Source organism: Mustela nivalis (genome assembly GCF_964662115.1).
Source record: "Mustela nivalis genome assembly, chromosome: 4".
NCBI classification, from domain to species: Eukaryota; Metazoa; Chordata; class Mammalia; order Carnivora; family Mustelidae; genus Mustela; species Mustela nivalis.
The window spans coordinates 22,722,632-22,740,857 of NC_139023.1; the positions used below are offsets into that span (position 1 = coordinate 22,722,632).

Consider the following 18,226-nt stretch of genomic DNA (forward strand, 5'->3'; position numbering starts at 1 on the left):
CCCAGGTGCCCTGGTGTAATGTTTTATGTTTTGATTTGAGTGGTAGTCTCACAGGTATGTCCATTTGGTAAAAATTAAGCTCTTCAACTATTTGTGTATACTCAAAATAATTTGATAGATTTTAAATCATAAGATGCTTAAATTTAATTATCCTAAAGAGAGATGTAGTGATTTGCTCTGCGTTAAGTTATTGGGATCAGAGAGAGACTGAAACTCAGGTTTTCTGAGTTTCAGTTCACTGCTTTTTCTTCTGTATTTTTATTCTTCTGTTTGCTCCACTATTTTGTATTACCTTTTCTGATACCTATAATGAGTCATTTTGGAACTACAGCTCACATAATTAGGTTGATTTATTTGTAGGATTGCTAAAATGTTATACTCATTACTAACTACCTTTAGAGAAAACTAAAACTGAGAACTTAGTACTTTGTGGGGTTTTTTCCTTTTCCATCCCAGTCTTCTGATAGCAGCCACTGTAAATTGTAATTTAAAGACTCATGATGAATGGACAGTTGTGCAGAAATTTCTGACTCTGGGAAAGTTTCCATTTATTCTGTTACTTTTAATGAGCTATGACAGAAATCATTGCTCAGCATTTTTCCTCTCACACAGCTTATAAACAATATATTTAGTCTAATTTGTCAAGGACAGGAATAAACATCTCTTATCAGGAAAAAAGCAACAAGTTTTTTTCAGTGCCAAAACTTGGCATTTCTCAGCTCTTACCATCTTCGTGTGCTTTTCTTTTGACGCTCAAAGTTCTTGGGTTTTTGGTATGACCTTCAAATAATTCTTAAAACAAAACAACACAGGAAAACAATCATTGTATAATTGACACCATTTAAAATCTATTCATCTTCAAGCATTCAAGTAAACTAAAGTAAAAACATTAAAGTGCTTGGGGAAATAAAGAGGAATAAGTTTAAAAATTAAGAATGCTTTGGTACAAGGTTTGGAAAGATTGAAATTCTTAAGTTAGGTATGTGCTTCAAAATAATTTTGGGGGTCATTTGAACATTTAGTAGTGTAAGGATTTTATTTCTGAGAAATCTCTTGCACATTACAATGCAAAGAAAAAAGTTAATAGAATTTTTATTTTAAAAACTCAATTTCGTGCTCGCTTCGGCAGCACATATACTAAAATTGGAACGATACAGAGAAGATTAGCATGGCCCCTGCGCAAGGATGACACGCAAATTCGTGAAGCGTTCCATATTTTTTTTTGTTTTATTAGCCTTTAGCTAAGGAATTTTTCCTGTAGGTGCTCAGCTACTAAAGAAAAACAAAAAATAAGACACAAAACTATACTCAAACATTCATTATTAGACAACTGGAGTTTTTGCTGGTTTTGTAACCTACTAAAATGGATAGGCTGTTGAACATTCCACATTCAAAAAGTTTTTTGTAGGGTGGTGGGGAAGGGGGCATATCTTCAATGTTTATTTTAAAATAAAGTAAGTTCTTGACTTTAAAAAAAAAAACACCTCAATTTCAAGGTTACCATGTTTCCATTTGGCAGTTCTGAGAGTTGGTCCTTTTAGAATGCAGTCAACTTCTTCATAAAATCTCATTTTTCTTTGAGGGTTGCCATTTTTCTTTTGTAAAACTCTGTATTCATATTTTAAATTTTTGTATTTGGTACGACATTGTTTCCAGTCTCTGTCTATTCCAAACTGCATTAGTCTTCTGGCAATTTCCTCAAATATTTCTTTGTTTCTTGTGGCCCTTTCAAGCATTTGTTTAATTTTTTCATCAGACCATATATGTATAAGCGCCTGACCTCATTGTCACACCAGTGTTTTCCAGCCTCTGTGTCGCTCACTGTTACAATCTGTAAATGACTTTTAGCATCTTCTAAAGGTATATGATTACCTATAAATCAATGTGATTTACAATTATACAAACTTACAGATAAATCTTGTATTTGAATATCATTTACTTAAAACAACCTGGGTTGACATAAAGCACTGATAATAATTTCAATATGAGGGTCAAAATTTCTACATATGTTCATATTCAAATAAAATATTTAAAAAATTAAAGCAGACTTATCTCCAGTATTGGTGAGATAATTTAGCTGCTTTTCATCAATAGGTAATCTTCACTGGATATTTGTAAATGTGGAGAGTCTTGGTATAACTACTTAAACTGGTATATATTAGCCTAAATTATTTTTTTCTTTTTTAAGTAGGCTCCATGCCCAGTGTGGAGCCCTATGTAGGGTTTGAACTCAGCACCCTGAGATCAAGACCTGAGCTGACATCAAGATTCCAATCAGTGCTCAACTGACTGAGCCACCCAGTTGCACCTAAAAAATTTTTTTAAACAATTAGACCCTGTACCTGACACAGTGATACTTTGTGGTGCTTTGGGGCCGCCCACGTCTTCTGAGACTGTACTTATGGTATCTTCCTCTGTCAGAAAACAAAGAGAATAGCAGTTTAAATTTGCTGTTTACAGAACTCAAATTTACTTTTGCAAGTGAAGGTTATACTGAAAAACTAGTAATACTGGATTCCAGCATCAGAACTAGCCTAGGGGCACCTGAGTGGCACAGTTAGTTAAGCATTTGACTCTTGGTTTCAGCTCAGGTCTTGACCTCAGGATGGTAAGATCAAATCCCACATGGGGCTCTGTGCTCAGTATGGAGAAGGCTTGAGACTTTCCTTTCCTTTCCCTCTGCCCTTCCTCCCCCTCTTTCAAGTAAATAAAAAATCTTTAGGGAAAAAAAGAACCAAACTATAACCTCATAGCCAAGAACATTTGTCATCTCTAATCAAATTTTAAAATGCCTTTGTAGGATTCACCACCTTCAAAATCTTGGAAATAGTCTGTCTTAAAAGACCCAAAGCACATTCTCTATTTGGGAATATGAATATGATAGCACTTTTATTTTTTTTTTTTTTAATTTTATTTATTTAACAGAGAGAGAGAGAGAGAGATCACAAGTAGTCAGGCATGCAGAGAGAGAGGGGGAAGCAGGCTCCCCGCAGAGCAGAGAGCCCGATTTGGGGCTCAATCCCAGGACCCATACCATGACCTGAGCTGAAGGCAGAGGCTTGACCCACTGAGCCATCCCGGTGCCCCTGATAGCACTTTAGGCTCAATTTTGTAATGTCTTCATTGTTACATTTTAACACTTGACAAAGAGCTCTTACATCTCTTTTTCATTGGATCCTCATTGTAACTGAGAATGATCCTTATTGCAATACACATAAATAGGTAAAAGACCTTAAGATTAAGTGGTCTTGGGGGTGCTTGAATGGCTTAGTCCTTAAGTGTCTGTGTTTGCCTCGGGTTGTGATCTCAGGGTCCTGGGCATCAAGCCCCACACTGGGCTCCCTGCTGGGCGGAAAGCCTGGTTCCTCCTCTCCCACTCCCCTGCTTGTATTCCCTCTCTTGCTGTCTCTGTCTCTGTGTCAAATAAATAAATAAAACCTTTTAAAAAAAAGATTAAGTGGTCTTAGCAGTTCTCATGTTGTGTTGTTAATAGCAGAAAATTAAGAAACTAATAGTGCTTAGTGTGGTAAATATAACATGCATTTATCGTAGTGTAGTATTGTGTGTATAGGAAGTTTACAAGTGAGCTGTTTGTAGTTTGGGGAAAGCTCTTCCTCAATCATATGTTGGATTGCCGTGTTGAAGTATCACAATGCTATGATAGTATTCCTTTACTCCTACTGTACTTTGCTGTATACACTGGGACTTTTTTTTTTTTTTTTAAGATTTATTTATATATTTGAGAGAGAGGTGGAGGGGCAGAGGGAGAGGGAGAAACTCAAGCAGACTCCACACTGAGCATGGAGCTCTGTGTGGGGCTTGATCTCACGACCCTGAGATCAGACCCAAAAGCTGAAACTAACAGTCAGATACAACCGACTGTGCCATGGAGTGCCCTGGGACATTATTTTCTTAAAAAACAGTTTGTGTTACTTTTGTCTGTGAAGTTACTTGTAATGGTTATTGTAAAACTGATACAATAATAGACCAGTGAGGCAAAAGGTGAGGTGGTTAGGGAGCCCAAAGCCTATGCAGCAATAGGTATGTGAGATTTATATTAGGACAGGACTAGATCTTATTTTAAGGACACGTTTGCACAGTAAGACTAGAATGAAGTCTAGCTTTTAGCAGTATCAATACATTAAATGACGGGTTGTACTTTGGAGCCACATAAGGCTGCCTAATAAGTTACTTTTTTTTAAAGTTGAAATTTTTATTGAGATAAACATGCAGTTTTTAGAAATAGCAGAGATCCATTTCATACTTGGTCCAGTTTTCTCCAATGATAACATTTTATTAAAGTAATATACTGTTGGGCGCCTGGGTGGCTCAGTGGGTTAAGCCGCTGCCTTCAGCTCAGGTTGTGATCTCAGGATCCTGGGATCGAGTCCCATATCGGGCTCTGTACTCGGCAGGGAGTCTGCTTCCTCCTCTTTCTCTCTCTCTGCCTGCCTCTCTGACTACTTGTGATCTCTCTCTGTCAAATAAATAAATAAAATCTTTAAAAAAAAAAGTAATATACTGTTAAATCAAGGATATTGACATTGTTACAGTTCACTACTCTGATTCAGAGTTCCTGTTCTACTTGTGCTCACTGTGTGTATGTGTGCATATTATGTTCTATAATAATTTTATCACCTTGTAGACTCATGTCTCCACCATCAAATTCAGGATACTCGACAGTTCCAACACCATAAGGATCCCTCTCATTGCCCTTTTATAACTAAAGTTACCTCCTTCCATGCCCAAGCCCTTTCCCCACCTGCACCCCAGGGGAGAGCACAAGTTGAAGGTAAACTTTGGCAAACCTTATTTCAGCAGAATTGGAATTTATGACATTTTATCTAAGTGACTAAAACCATCACTTCTGGGCTCAAGCACATGCCCTACTTCTGGGAAATAGAAACATTTAGAGATTAGGTGTTTGGTGGAAATTTTGAGTAGTTAGTGCTAGAAAATAAGATATGTTGGAGGGTGGCGGTGTGGAAGTCCCTAAATTTAGCATATTTTAAGGAAAGAGAAGCATTTAGTTTCTGTTACATTTCTATCCCAACTGGTATACTGCAGTTCATTTCTGACACTCAGTACCTGGAGTCTAGCATTAGACTCCGAAGCTTTAAGGGATCAATCTTCCATAACACTGCCCTTACTGCTCTCTGCTCAGTAGGGAGCCTGCTTCCTCCTCTCTCTCTGCCTGCCTCTCTGCCTGCTTGTGATCTCTGTCTGTCAAATAAATAAATAAAATCTTAAAAAAAAAAAAAAAAAAAAAAAACACTGCCCTTACTTCAGAGGTTAGCCACCCTTCCAGCTGACTGACTACAATTTAAGGGGATGCTATGACCCCCTCAGGTTTGATCATTTTGATCATCTAGAACAACTCATCGAATTTAGGAAAGCCCTATACTTTAAAAAATAGGGGCACCTGGGTGTCTCATTGGGTTAAGCCTCTGCCTTCGGCTCAGGTCATGATCCTCAGGGTCCTGGGATCAAGTCCAGTATTGGGCTCTCTGCTCAGTGGGGAGCCTGCTTCCTCTCTCTCTCTGCCTGCCTCTCTGCCTACTTGTGATCTTTCTCTGTCAAATAAATTTTTAAAAATCTTAAAAAAAAAATAGGACTCAGAAACAACCAAGTGAGGATTTACAGTGGGTAAGGTCTGAGAGGGTCCTAGACACAGAACCTCCACGACACCTCCCTATGGCATCAGGGTCTGTCAATCTTCCAGCACATCACTGTGTTCATTAACTAGGAAGCACTTCTGAGCTAAAGTTTTTTATTGACATGATTGATTATGGCACAATTAAATCACTGGCCATACAACTGAATTCAGTCTCCACACTTACTTTCCTGCTAGAGGTCAGGCTGGCCTAAAATTCCAGGCCTCTTAATCACAAGTTTTGTCTTATTGGTGACCAGTCCTATCTTGAAGCTATCTAGAAACCCACTTTGGAAATTCCAAAGGTTTTTGAACCTTTATTCTTTATTTTTTTTTATTTTAAATTTTTTTAATTTTTTTTTTAAGATTTTATTTATTTGACAGAGAGAGATCACAAGTAGGCAGAGAGGCAGGCAGAGAGAGAGGAAGGGAAGCAGGCCCCCTGCTGAGCAGAGAGCCCGATGCGGGACTCGATCACAGGACCCTAAGATCATGACCTGAGCCAAAGGCAGCGGCTTAACCCACTGAGCCACCCAGGCGCCCCTTGAGATTTTATTTTTAAGCAATCTCTGTACCCAATGTGAGGCTCAAACTTAGAACCCTGAGATCAAGAGCCACATGCTCTACTGACTTAAGTCAGCCAGGCGGGTCTGTATTCTTTATTATGTCACAGCTCCTTAAAGAGTTTGTGAAAATATAAAAAGGAATAATTAGAAAATTCATACCTTTAAAGTTGCCTGTATTTAAATTTATCACCTTACCTAAGTCTCAACTTTTTTTTGTACATTTAAAATTTTGGGGTTTTCCGAAATTTTAACAATCAAGTCTTTATTTGGATCTTCTATTGGATTAAAAATTTAAAGTTTCTCAGGGCACCTGGGTGGCTAAGTCATTAGCGTTTGCCTTCAGCTCAGGTCATGATCCCAGGGTCCTGGGATTGAGCCCTGCATCAGGCTCTCTGCTCATCAGCAAGCTTGCTTCTCCTTCTCCCACTCCCCCTGCTTGTGTTCCCTCTCTTGCTGTATCTCTCTCTCTCTCTCTCTGTCAAATAAATAAATAAATAATTTAAAGGGTCTTAATATTATGGTTCATGTGATAAAAATGCATGCATTATAGTTTATAATTTACCGCTAAGATTATCCAAATTGTATTGAAAATGTACATAAGTGTTTGAAATATTTCATTTTAAAGAAAGTTATTTCCAATTTTTGTTCCATTATAAATAGTAAATGAACTGGAGAAAACAAAAAAACTTGGCATAGCCTCTGACGTCATCTAACAATATTATCTAACAATAGATAATTTAGTGCCCTCTGCTGGCCATCACATTGTTAATTTTTGTGAAATTGTGGGGATAGTGAGCCCTTTAATTTTGTAAATACATTTTACCACAGCCAAAAAAGAAAATAGATAATTTTAAGATCATTCTTTAAAGAACAGTGTAGTCTTTCACTTGTGATTTTTTAGGCTGATAAGAGTAACCTCCAATAGGATGTGTATATGTCCGTCTGCACCACTCACCCAAAATTGATCTACTTTTGACTGCCTATACTTGAAAGTGGTGACTTACGAGAATACAAAGATATTGAAGAATTCCACCTCATATATAAATAGCAACTGATACTGGATATGAATTAAGTCAGGTTTACTCAGAAGAGACAAGTAACTGATAAGACTGTCAAACACAGATTTCCTCGGTAGACAGTCCTTTTTCTGCTAACTTTCTGATTCCTTTTATCATCTCTTGCCTATGCCTCAGGCGGGGAGAAAATAAATTTATTTTAGATCCAAAGAAGTAGGTATTCAATTTTCATGGGCCATTTCTTTTTACTTATTGTAATAGGTAGGCATAGCCCAGGAGTTCTGTGATTCTTCCCAGTGATTAACTTCTTTCATATTGCATTACTCATGCATTTTTTAAAGTGATCATTGGAATTGGATAATTTTTCTTCCCTAAATGGAATCAAATTGGATTTTATGTTTTACTTTCTTCAGCCCTCTGCTGGCCTTACTCTCTAAATATGACAACCTAGTTATGGTTTTCAACCCAGGCTGTGCTTGACGATCTTCTATAAAAATATAGATGTGTGAACACATCCTATAACACCCTAGGCCAGAATCTCCTTGAGTTCTAAATTGGGAACTAATTAGTTGTCTAGAATCCAGGAGTTCCACAGCTCTAGTTAGATATTTATTTGAAGTAAGAATCTTATAGCATATATTTAAGATGGTTAACATTAAGTGTCAATGTTAACAATATGGGGCAATAGCAATTCAATTATGAAGTCAAAATGAAGTAACTTCTACTTATTTTTACATGAATGTTCATCACTTTATTGTGTTGTTGCTTTTATATATATATGTGTGTATTTTTTTTTTTTTATGTGTGTATTTTTTAAGTAGGCTCCATGCATGGAGCCCAGTGCGGGGCTTGAACTCATCACCCTGAGACCTAAGCTGAGATCAAGAATTGGACCTACTGAGCTTACCCTGCTGCCCCATGTTTTGTTTTGAGTTTTGTTTTTTTTTTAGATTTTATTTATTTATTTGACAGAGAGAGACACAGCGAGAGATGGAACACAAGCAGGGGAGCACCTGAGGGAGAGGGAGAAGGTGGCTTCCCACCAAACAGGGAGCCCAGTGTGGGGCTTGATCCCAGTCATGACCTGAGCGGAAGTCAGACGCTTTACGACTGAGCTACCCAGGCACCCCTTTTAAGCATATTCCAAATTAACATATGAACATACCAGAAAATTTTAAAAAATACTTTCAGTTTATATTTGACTTAATGTTTTCCTTTCACATATAAAAAAATTATCTTGAGATTTGTACTTAAGTGAGTCCAGGGGACTAACAAGCTAAAATCTTCTGAATGCTAAAGTTCTTAATTTTTTCCGTGGAAATCTTTGTCTTATTAAACACAGTCTCATTTGAGCTTTTTTACTTTTAGTGACAAGGGTCATTGCTGTGATGCCCTGAGAACCTTAGGAGCCCAGAGTTTTGCTCACCTTTGTTATCATACCCCTAGTCAGCTGCATGTTCCTATCTAATTAGTCTCCTTAATTTCTCCCTGTTTTCACCTTCACCATTCTTCACCATTAAAAGCCCACTGAGCTTTTAATCTATCGTATCTGATAAGTCAGAGAAAGAAGTTTGCCAAGAGTGTGGGGAATTTGATTACCTGGTTTGTTAATCAGTATGATTTTGTCCAAGCCTATATGAAGCTTTGAACTAAAAGACTATGTATGAGGTGTGTGATGGCTAGTTAAGCTTTTGCTTGGGGCATGATGATTCCCCCATTACTCATTTTGGTTTGTGTAAAAGACAAACCATCATATAGAAAGCACTTACTTTCCTTCACCGCTTTAGTACCCTGTACCGTAGGACAGTGTTTCTCGAACTTAAGCATGCCTGAGCTCCCAGATGATGGTGAGGCTGCTACACTTTGAAAATCACAGTTATAGGGAACATTACTAACAGTTTTCACCTTCCATTTCTGTATTTTGTAAATATGAGTATTACTCTTCATATAATGTTAATAAGCTTGTATGTATGTTCTTATGATATCTTAGTTATTATAGAATCTCATTATATATTACACATCAAATGTAATTAAACCATAAAACCCTTCATTAGGTCCCCACCCTCATGATCTCTAAACCTAATTACCTCCCGAAGTCCCCAGGCCCCATCTCCAAATGCTCTTACATATGTTGGTATGACTTTAGGGGTGACATAGTTCAGTCGATAGCAACATCATATCATAACATGTTATATATTTTTTCACACACAAAAACAAAAAATACTGTTTTACCTGTAGCAGGACTTTGTTTTACATCTCCCTCTCTTAGGTCTTCTGACATATGACCAACAAAGTCATCTTCAGCCGCATCTCCAGCAATGACTGTGGGAATATAGTGGGATATATGGTGGTTTGGTTTTATTTTCTTTCAGGAAGTGTTTTTAAACTCTAATATGTTATTTTTACTTTTAAAGTGAACCTGATGGGGGTGTCTGTGTGGCTCAGGCAGTGAAAAGTCTGCTTTCAGCTCAGGTCATGATCCCAGAGTCCTGGGATCAAGTCCACCTCAGGCTCCCTGCTCAGTAGGGAGTCTGCTTGCTTCTCTGTTGCTTCTGCCCCTCCCCCACTAGTGTTTTCTCTCTCTCAAATAAATAAAATCTTTTTTAAAAACCTGATGCTAGATACTGTGCTTGTTTGCTTTTCTCTAGTTTACATTCCCCACCCATAAGTATCTTTAGTCTTAGGTCCCTATAGATACCTGGTATTCTAAGTCTTTAATGAGGTTTTCTGACATGACTGATGGAATCACCATCAGCTGTATCTCTGGCATTTACTCTCTGAACATAACCATGCTGCTGCTGTTGGGCGACTTTATCACTAATCATTTTAATTTTAACAGGACAGATGTGTGGTTCTAACAGACCAGTTTCTTCTCCACCAGCGAAAGATTTCAGGTCTTCTCGCCACCATTTCTCAATCCTAACTCTGTCATTGCCTCTCTTTCCGCTAGATACGCATTCATACTCTGAGAATTAGGACTGCATTGTTTAAGGCAGATATTAAATGATCTAAGAAACCATATGGTTAGTAGAGGTCTTTAAGAACATCTTGTCAACTCAAGAGGAGACACGTGGTTCAAGATTCCACAAAGACTGAGCTAGAACCTCAATTTCCTGACTCTTGGTCTAGAATTCATCTAGTTTATTTCATGCTGTTATATCTCTGTGTGTATTCTTTCTCAATCCTTTGGGTTAAACTCATTTTAAAGAACTTTATGATGTGTCCCAGAAGAACTTTTACTTCAAAGACATTCTCATGGATTTTGTGGTTTTCTAAGTTCTTTAATGTTCTTTTTCTGCTAACTCAATTTTACAGCAGTTACTATGAAAAACCTTTTTAAAAAAAAAATATTTCATTTATTTATTTGACAGACAGAAGTCACAAGCAGGCAGAGAGAGGGGGGGAAGCAGGCTCCCTGCTGAGCAGAGAGCTGTGATGTAGGGCTCAATCCAGGGACCCTGGGATCATGACCTGAGCCGAAGGCAGAGGCTTAAACCCATTGAGCCACCGAGGCACTGCGGAAAAATTTGCTTTAACTTCTGCCATTTAGAATGGCAGTTTTACCTTAGTAAAATTGGTCTACTTTTTTTTTTAAGGTCTTATTTATTTATTTGACAAAGAAAGATCGCAAGTAAGCAGAGACACTGGCAGAGAGAGAGGGGGAAGCAGGCACCCTGCTGAGTAGAGAGCCCCGATGTAGGACTTGATCCCAGGACCCTGAGATCATGACCTGAGACGAAGGCAGAGGCTTAGCCCACTGAGCCACCCAGGCACCCCAAAATTGGCCTGTTTTTAAACTTGTGGAAATCAATTTTATTTCATCCATAACTTCATACTACTTTCTGTGTTTTGGAGGAGATTGCATATACATTAAATCTGTTTCATTAAGTGTGTAAGCCTGATGATTCACAGACCTGTACCCCTGGGGCTAATAATACATTATATGTTAATAAAATAAAAAATAAAATGACAAAAATATGTTTCATGATAAATTCAACCTTTAGCTTGTGAAACCTGTTTAACTTAGATTATATTCACGTTATTATGCTACTGAAATTTTCATATAATGTGACCTGATGTTTAGATTACTTTTCTTTGCCTTCCTACCTGTTCGATTCTCTTCTGTTTTTACATTGGCACATCCGTTGGCTTGTTTTTCATCTTGGAATTCCTGTTGTTGTGATTTCTCTGTTTTATTGTGTCCCAAAATAGCATCCAACTCCGTAAAAAATTTCATACTCTTAGTTATGCCTTGGTCTTGAGCCATTCTTACAATCTTATATTCATGTTTTAAGTTTTTATACTTTGTTCTGCACTGTTTCCAGTCTCTTTCTATTCCAAATTTCTGAAGCTTGGCAGCAATTTGTTCAAATATCCTTTTATTTCTCACTGTTCCTTCTAGTTGTTGTTGTATACTTATATCAGACCAGATGCCAATTAGAGCCCTGACTTCTGGTACAGTCCAGTGTTTTCCTCCTTCATTTGCTATAGTTGGAATAAAAGGTGAATTAATACAGGGTTCCATAAATGATGTAGAGTTACCTGTATCAGATGGGGAGGGAAAGAGATATGTACATAGGTTACATACATAATGATAAGTAATCAGATGTAACCTTAGTAAACAAAGAAATTTTCTCCTTAGGCAATCATAGCTTAGCTTTTTTCTGAAACTAATGGGGAGATGAAATACAGAACCTGAATCTATTTCTTACCATGACAGTGACTGGCTTTTAAAAAGTTGTGTTTTTAATTGGTCACATTTTTTTTAAGATTTATTTATTTATTTGACAGACAGAGATCACAAATAGACAGAGAGGCAGGCAGAGAGGGGTGGGGGGAAGCAGGCAGAGAGCTCGATGTGGGGCTTGATCCTAGGACCCCAGGATCACGACCCGAGCTGAAGGCAGAGGTTGTAACACTGAGCCACCCAGGTGCCCCTAATTGGTCACATTTTGATCATCTTTTTTTCCCCTGTCATTTCTTATTCTTCTATCCTGCTCCTTTGGTATGTGGTGTGTATATCACTATATACTGAATGTTGAATATATAATTTTGTATTATTTACTTGCAGAAAGCAATACATTTAGAAAATGGCTCATTGAGGGCAGCTCTTACTTGTTTTTTGTTCTGTGATAGGATAGGTGGAAGCAATTAATCTCCTCCTTTAATCCAGTGATTAAAGGAGGATGGCTACACCCATTGGCTACTATCAGTATCTCCTGGGGAGCCTTTGTAAATGATTACTTTGCTGTTACTCCTACCCCTAATCCCCATATTGTGATTCTAGTGCACAGTCAGGACTAAGAACCAAGACGATGCACGAATAAAGGGTTGGAAAGAATCACATTATAACAACTGGTGCTTCTTAACTCCCTTATGAAAATAAAAGATGTCCCATTGGCCAAAGACCAAATGTCATTTTATGTAAAGTATTAGATTTTTTTTTTTTAAGATTTTATATTTATTTGACAGACAGAGATCACTAGTAGACAGAGAGGCAGGCAAAGAGAGAGAAGAGGAAGCAGGCTCCCCGCTGAGCAGAGAGCCGGATGCAGGGCTCGATCCTAGCCGAAGGCAGAGGCTTTAACCCACTGAGCCACTCAGGCGCCCCAGTATTAGATTTTTTTAATGCAAGATAGTGTGTCAGAAATTCCATAATGCCTTCGGTAGAATGTCCCCACTTAGAAATCCTAGCATGGTACCTTCTGGTTATATCTCTTGCACAGTTTTGCAACTCATTTTATGGTAATGACATTACTTGAGGTTATACTGGTTATTTAAACAACCACATCTGTGTTTGTCTCAGATTTATGTTTATGTTTAATAAAAAAGGTAGTTCAAACCTCACTATCTATAATGTAAGTCATTAAAAAACACTTTTTAGCATTTTCCTGAAGTATATAGGGAACTGTTTCTATTTTGTGGTGTGTTTAATGTTTTTGTTTTGAAATGCTTTCCAGTATTTTTCCTTGCTTGAATTAACAACCTTCAGTAAGAATTTAGAAGCTGAATGGGGATTTATGTTGACTTGAATTGGGTGAATAAAACTGTCCTTGACCTCATTGATTTGATACTATTTACTTTAAAATGTAGAGTTCTGTTTGTCTTGGACCTCAGAAGTGCAAAATGACATGTTCATTAAATATTAAGCACCTACGATGTATAATTTTCAACATTATATTCTTTATTATGCTTAAAGAATAAAGGTTGTGAATTTGAAGGCTAACATTACTAGGCAATTTACATTTTGTTAAAGAAATAATTTATTTTATAAATGTGACTATGGAATTTTAAAAAATCACTTATTTTAGAAATGATTTTTTTTTTTAAGTATACATAGGGGGAAACACAAGATAATCCTATAAATGTTTCTATCAGGAAAAGTCATGAAGTTTCTCAGAAACCAATCAATTTGGAATTTGATCAGTTTCATTGTATTTTTAACCCACGATACTATACCTAGTTCCATTGGTCTGATATGAGAAACCAAAAGTAAAGGATTTCCTGAGAGGTCTTCTTTATCTTCTAATGTAACTGACATGTTGCCTGGAAAGAGAATAGAATTCCTGTTAGAGTAAGTTCTAAGGAAGGTAAAAATTGAATTAATAATTGCTGGGAATGCTAGTAGCTTGAGCTGAATTTGACCATATTCATGAAGGATTGAAGATTTGTAATGGACACTTTTTTTTTTTTTAAGATTTTTTATTTATTTATTTGACAGACAGATCACAAGTAGGCAGAGAGAACGGAAGGGAAGCAGGCTCCCTGCCAAGCAGAGAGCCTGATGTGGGGCTCGATCCCATTACCCTGGGATCATGACCTGAGCGGAAGGCAGAGGCTTTAACCCACTGAGCCACCCAGGCACCCCATGTAATAGACAGTGGTATAATATGGTTTAAATACTTACCTATATAAAGAAAAATTTAATTTCTTCTGTCCACTGACATGGTTTATTTTGAACTTCCACTAGACTTGTTTGCTAATTTTATGTTTCTAGAGATGATTATGGTTTGTTTTCAAATTAAATTACATTTTTTAAAGTGAGATGTTTTCTTGGGGTGCCTGGATGGCCCAGTCAGTTAAGTATCTGACTTGATTTCAGCTCAAGTTACAATGTCAGGGTGGTGAGATCCTCAAGTCCTGGGTCAGGCACTGCACTGAGCAGTGCAGTGGAGCCTCAGCCGGCTTATAATTCTCTCTCTCTCTTCTCTCTCTGCCACCCCCCTCCTTATGCTTGTGCTTTTTCAGGGGGAAAAAAATGAAGTGTTTTCTTTATTTTTGTAATTTAGGTACTTTAACATAATAGACACTTGATAAATGATAGTAGCAATATAAAACAGAGGTCCTATAATGAGATAATCAGAAAACCTTGTTTAATTGGCATATTTGGTCAAATAGCTAAAATTTATTGGTAAATACTAACTTTTCAGAAATTAATCTATGTTTAAGTAGACCAAAGAATATGTCACTTAAAAGAGCCATGCCAACCTTGAAAAATGAAAATGATCCCCTCTTGATCTCCTGGTTTTATGGCTTGGATGTTTTCATAAAATCAGGCAGAGACCACTTTTTAAAGTAATCAAATGAGGAAGGTGAGGGAAAACTAAAATACGTCATTCAAAGGAACCCAACATAGAATATTGGATTCAGTTGGCACATAAGATAAATCATAATTACAGTGAGGCTGAAGATTGATCAAGAGGTAGTTAAGTACATTTTGATTGCCCTTTGTAACTTTCTGAATCAAAGATTTATTATTCATCATTTCCTTATTTCTTTTCAGTTTTGTTTTACCAGTAACAAATAGCATTCTAAAGTGTGTAAACCTGGCGATTCACAGACCTGTACCCCTGGGGATAAAAATATATGTTTATAAAAAATTAAAAATAAAAAAAAACACAAATAGCATTCTATTTTACTTCATTATTAGGAGAACAAATATTAGGCATGATTTTAATCGCATGAACATTTAAAATCAGTTCATTATTTAGATATATTCCGTTAAAGAATAAAAAAAGGAATGTTTGTCGTCTTGAAGATAATATTCGGGATTCCTATTTTAAAATAGAATAACAAATGAAAAATAAGGGAAGCACTTTTGTTTTCAAATGGTATACAGCTGGTGATATGAAAACTAAAAATCTGTAGTTACATAAGAATTCTCTCTAAGAGAAGTGTGGAAGATGATGTACCTAGTTAATGTAACGTGTGAGGTTTGTTGAGAACAGTAAGGGAAGATAAGGGTTTGATACTCTGATTTAGGGCCTAGTTTTATGTTGGTTGAAAACAGCCTAGAGCTAAACATTGAGGCCAGAGTGCAAAAGAAAAGCTTTCTTCCCAACTTCTTCAGGAGTATTTTTTTCTTAGGTTGATCATTCTTAGCATCAGTCCCAAAATTGTATGCAAGGGTCCCATGCTCTGGAGGTGTTGTTTTTTTTTTTTTTTTTTTTTTTTTGCTCTGGAGGTTTTAAATTGAAACCCTTAAGTCATTACTCCTGATGCATTTGTATCAAGTAAGAGGAGGGAAATAGAATGGAAATTTGGTCACTGAAGGAATGTGATCCAGGAGCAACAGTAGGTCAAAGGTATTCTGAGCTTGAGGATGATTAGAATTTCCAGAACACGAAGCCTTTTAAGAGTTTGTATTTGAGTCCTTTGCCAAGGCTCAGTCAGGCTACCTGCTGGCTAACAAAGGGAACCAGATCCTCTGTCCTTACCACTCAATGAGGTTGATCCCAACAGTGGAAAAGGCACATTCATTTTCTTTCCTTCTTAAGTTTTCCATACACCAATAAAAATTCTCCTGGTTCCACCATAGAAAAACCGGAAGACATTATAAATGAATCAGACCTGGAGAAAGGGCTTTCTAAGCCTTAAAAAAGACTGTTTGCATTAGCAATTTTAATTAAAAACTTTTGAAAAAATCCAGCCAAATCTGTAAGGCCAAAGAGATCATGCAATTTCTAAGACCTCAGTTGACATGAACAGTTAATTTGTAAAAATAAACATATAGAAGACTGTTACATATCACTAGCAATTAAACAAATGCAAAATAAGTTATTTATTGCATATACCATCATAGATAGTTATTTGTTATTAAATTAGCATACTTCATTATTTGTTAAATTAGCAAAGTCTCTCTGCCACTTCCACCAGATTCTGTGATCTGATATGATCATAGAATGGGTTCTCTATAAAAAGGGACAGTCTTAAAAAAAAAAGGGACAGTCTAATTGTTACTAAAGTACAATTCTTTTAGAAAGCAGTTCTTTTGAAACACTATTTCAAAGTAATGATACCCTTCCTGACCAACAATTGAACTTCTAATAGTCTCTCCTAAAGTAATAATGTTAATTATGGACAAAAGGTATTAATTATAAAGGGGGCAAATATAAACTCTGCTTTATGCACTCAGATATTATGGAACCATTAAGTAACATTTAATCCTGAATTATAATTAGTTCTGGGTATAATTTAAAGATTATTATTAAAGTAAACAAACTGCTAATGTGCTTGTAATTTTATAATTTAAAAAGTTTAAAGAACAAATCTTGGCATCATTGTGGATATGTGGGAAGGGACTGCAAAGTAGGGAGACCAGTTAAGAGGTTAACTTAATACACCATGTGATAGATGAAGTTCTGCATGGTGGCAAAGAGAATGGAACAGAAAAAATAATGAAACATGTCAGTAGATTTTTTTTTTAAGGACTTAGTGATTAACCAAAGGTCAAGGGCACCTCAAATGTTTCTATTTAAGTGATTGGACATACAGTAATATTAAGGTGGAAGCAATTTATAGGGGCACCAGTTCTAAATGAGGGAAAAGAGTGTAGTTTTAGGATTTGGGTTTTGAGATACCTTAAACATACAAGGTTAAGTTGTTAATTATGGGCCCTCTGCTTGTAAGTGAAAGTGGAGATTTTGGAGCTGTAGGGGCACCTAAATGGGTTAGAAGGAGATCCTGTTCAGTGGAGATTAAACACACACACACACACGAGTAAGAGAGAGGGTGGGCAAGGAGACTCAGTGACACTAGAGAGGGGCAAAAAATTGCAGTTATTAGAACCCACATCTTTATTACACCAAGACCAACCTCTGGTTAAATTCAAAGCTTTTCAGAATCTGAGTGGTTTACTTATCAATATTATATAGCATTAATCAATATTTATATAGCATTTAAATTCATATAGCATTTAAATGATGAAGAGTGCAGGATGATTAATTGAATAAAATAATGTTATTGCTGTTTAACTTGACGATGACTGTAAAGCTTTCTCAGAATATGGTATAGTCCCAGAAACGTAAAGGAGTATGTTAAGTGGAGTGAATTTTTTTACCAAATGATTATTGAGCTTTAAACATAAAGTTCAGATTAACCTAATTAACCAAATTAACCTAACTTCAGCTTCTGTCATTTTACCCTACCCCCCTTTCTCACCTGGTATTTTTTTCTACTACTTAAACCATTTTCTTTTGGGTGTTGCATTTATTCACCAGTGCCCTGTTTTCTGAGGTGTTACACATCATTGAATGTGTGTGCACGTAGCTCAGTGCTTTGCAGACAGTAGGTATTTGAAATTTTGAATTGAACAACTCTGCTCTTAAAAATAGCATCTGGGGGCGCCTGGGTGGCTCAGTGGGTTAAAGCCTCTGCCTTTGGCTCAGGTCATGATCCCAGGGTCCTGGGATCGAGCCCCACATTGGGCTCTCTGCTCAGCAGGGAGCCTGCTTCCTCCTCTCTCTCTCTGCCTGCCTCTCTGCCTACTTGTGATCTCTCTCTCTGTCAAATAAATAAATAAATAAATCTTTTAAAAAAAAAATAGCATCTGTAAGACTTTGGCTATGGGAGGTATCTCATTACTGCCACTGATTTCCCCCACTTTCCCTAGTCTTACATTCAGCTTCCACAGACCGAGCAAATTCTACGTAATTACGATGGGGCTTAACAACACAGCAGGTCAAGAACCTTGTTTTAATATCTAAATCATT

General features: G+C 36.9%; 2 protein-coding genes across 9 annotated transcripts in view; one reads left to right on the plus strand and one right to left on the minus strand.

Moving 5' to 3' along the window:
* The window catches only part of PAICS (phosphoribosylaminoimidazole carboxylase and phosphoribosylaminoimidazolesuccinocarboxamide synthase), a 48,344-nt gene that overhangs the window by 29,155 nt on the left and 963 nt on the right, over positions 1-18,226 (minus strand). Inside the window, exons 2-6 of one of the 5 annotated variants that reach the window (XM_082728608.1) lie at positions 13,695-13,781; positions 11,343-11,720; positions 9,468-9,557; positions 2,343-2,414; positions 727-792 (exon numbers count right to left, since the gene is read on the minus strand). In XM_082728608.1, the coding sequence (XP_082584734.1) occupies positions 727-792; positions 2,343-2,414; positions 9,468-9,557; positions 11,343-11,720; positions 13,695-13,781 (693 nt within the window). Of the gene's footprint in view, positions 1-726; positions 793-2,342; positions 2,415-9,467; positions 9,558-11,342; positions 11,778-13,694; positions 13,782-18,226 lie in introns of all 5 variants that reach the window. The other 4 variants (XM_082728607.1, XM_082728611.1, XM_082728609.1 and 1 more) reach the window with 4 other exon arrangements.
* The window catches only part of PPAT (phosphoribosyl pyrophosphate amidotransferase), a 37,751-nt gene that overhangs the window by 5,247 nt on the left and 14,278 nt on the right, over positions 1-18,226 (plus strand). The window lies entirely within an intron of this gene.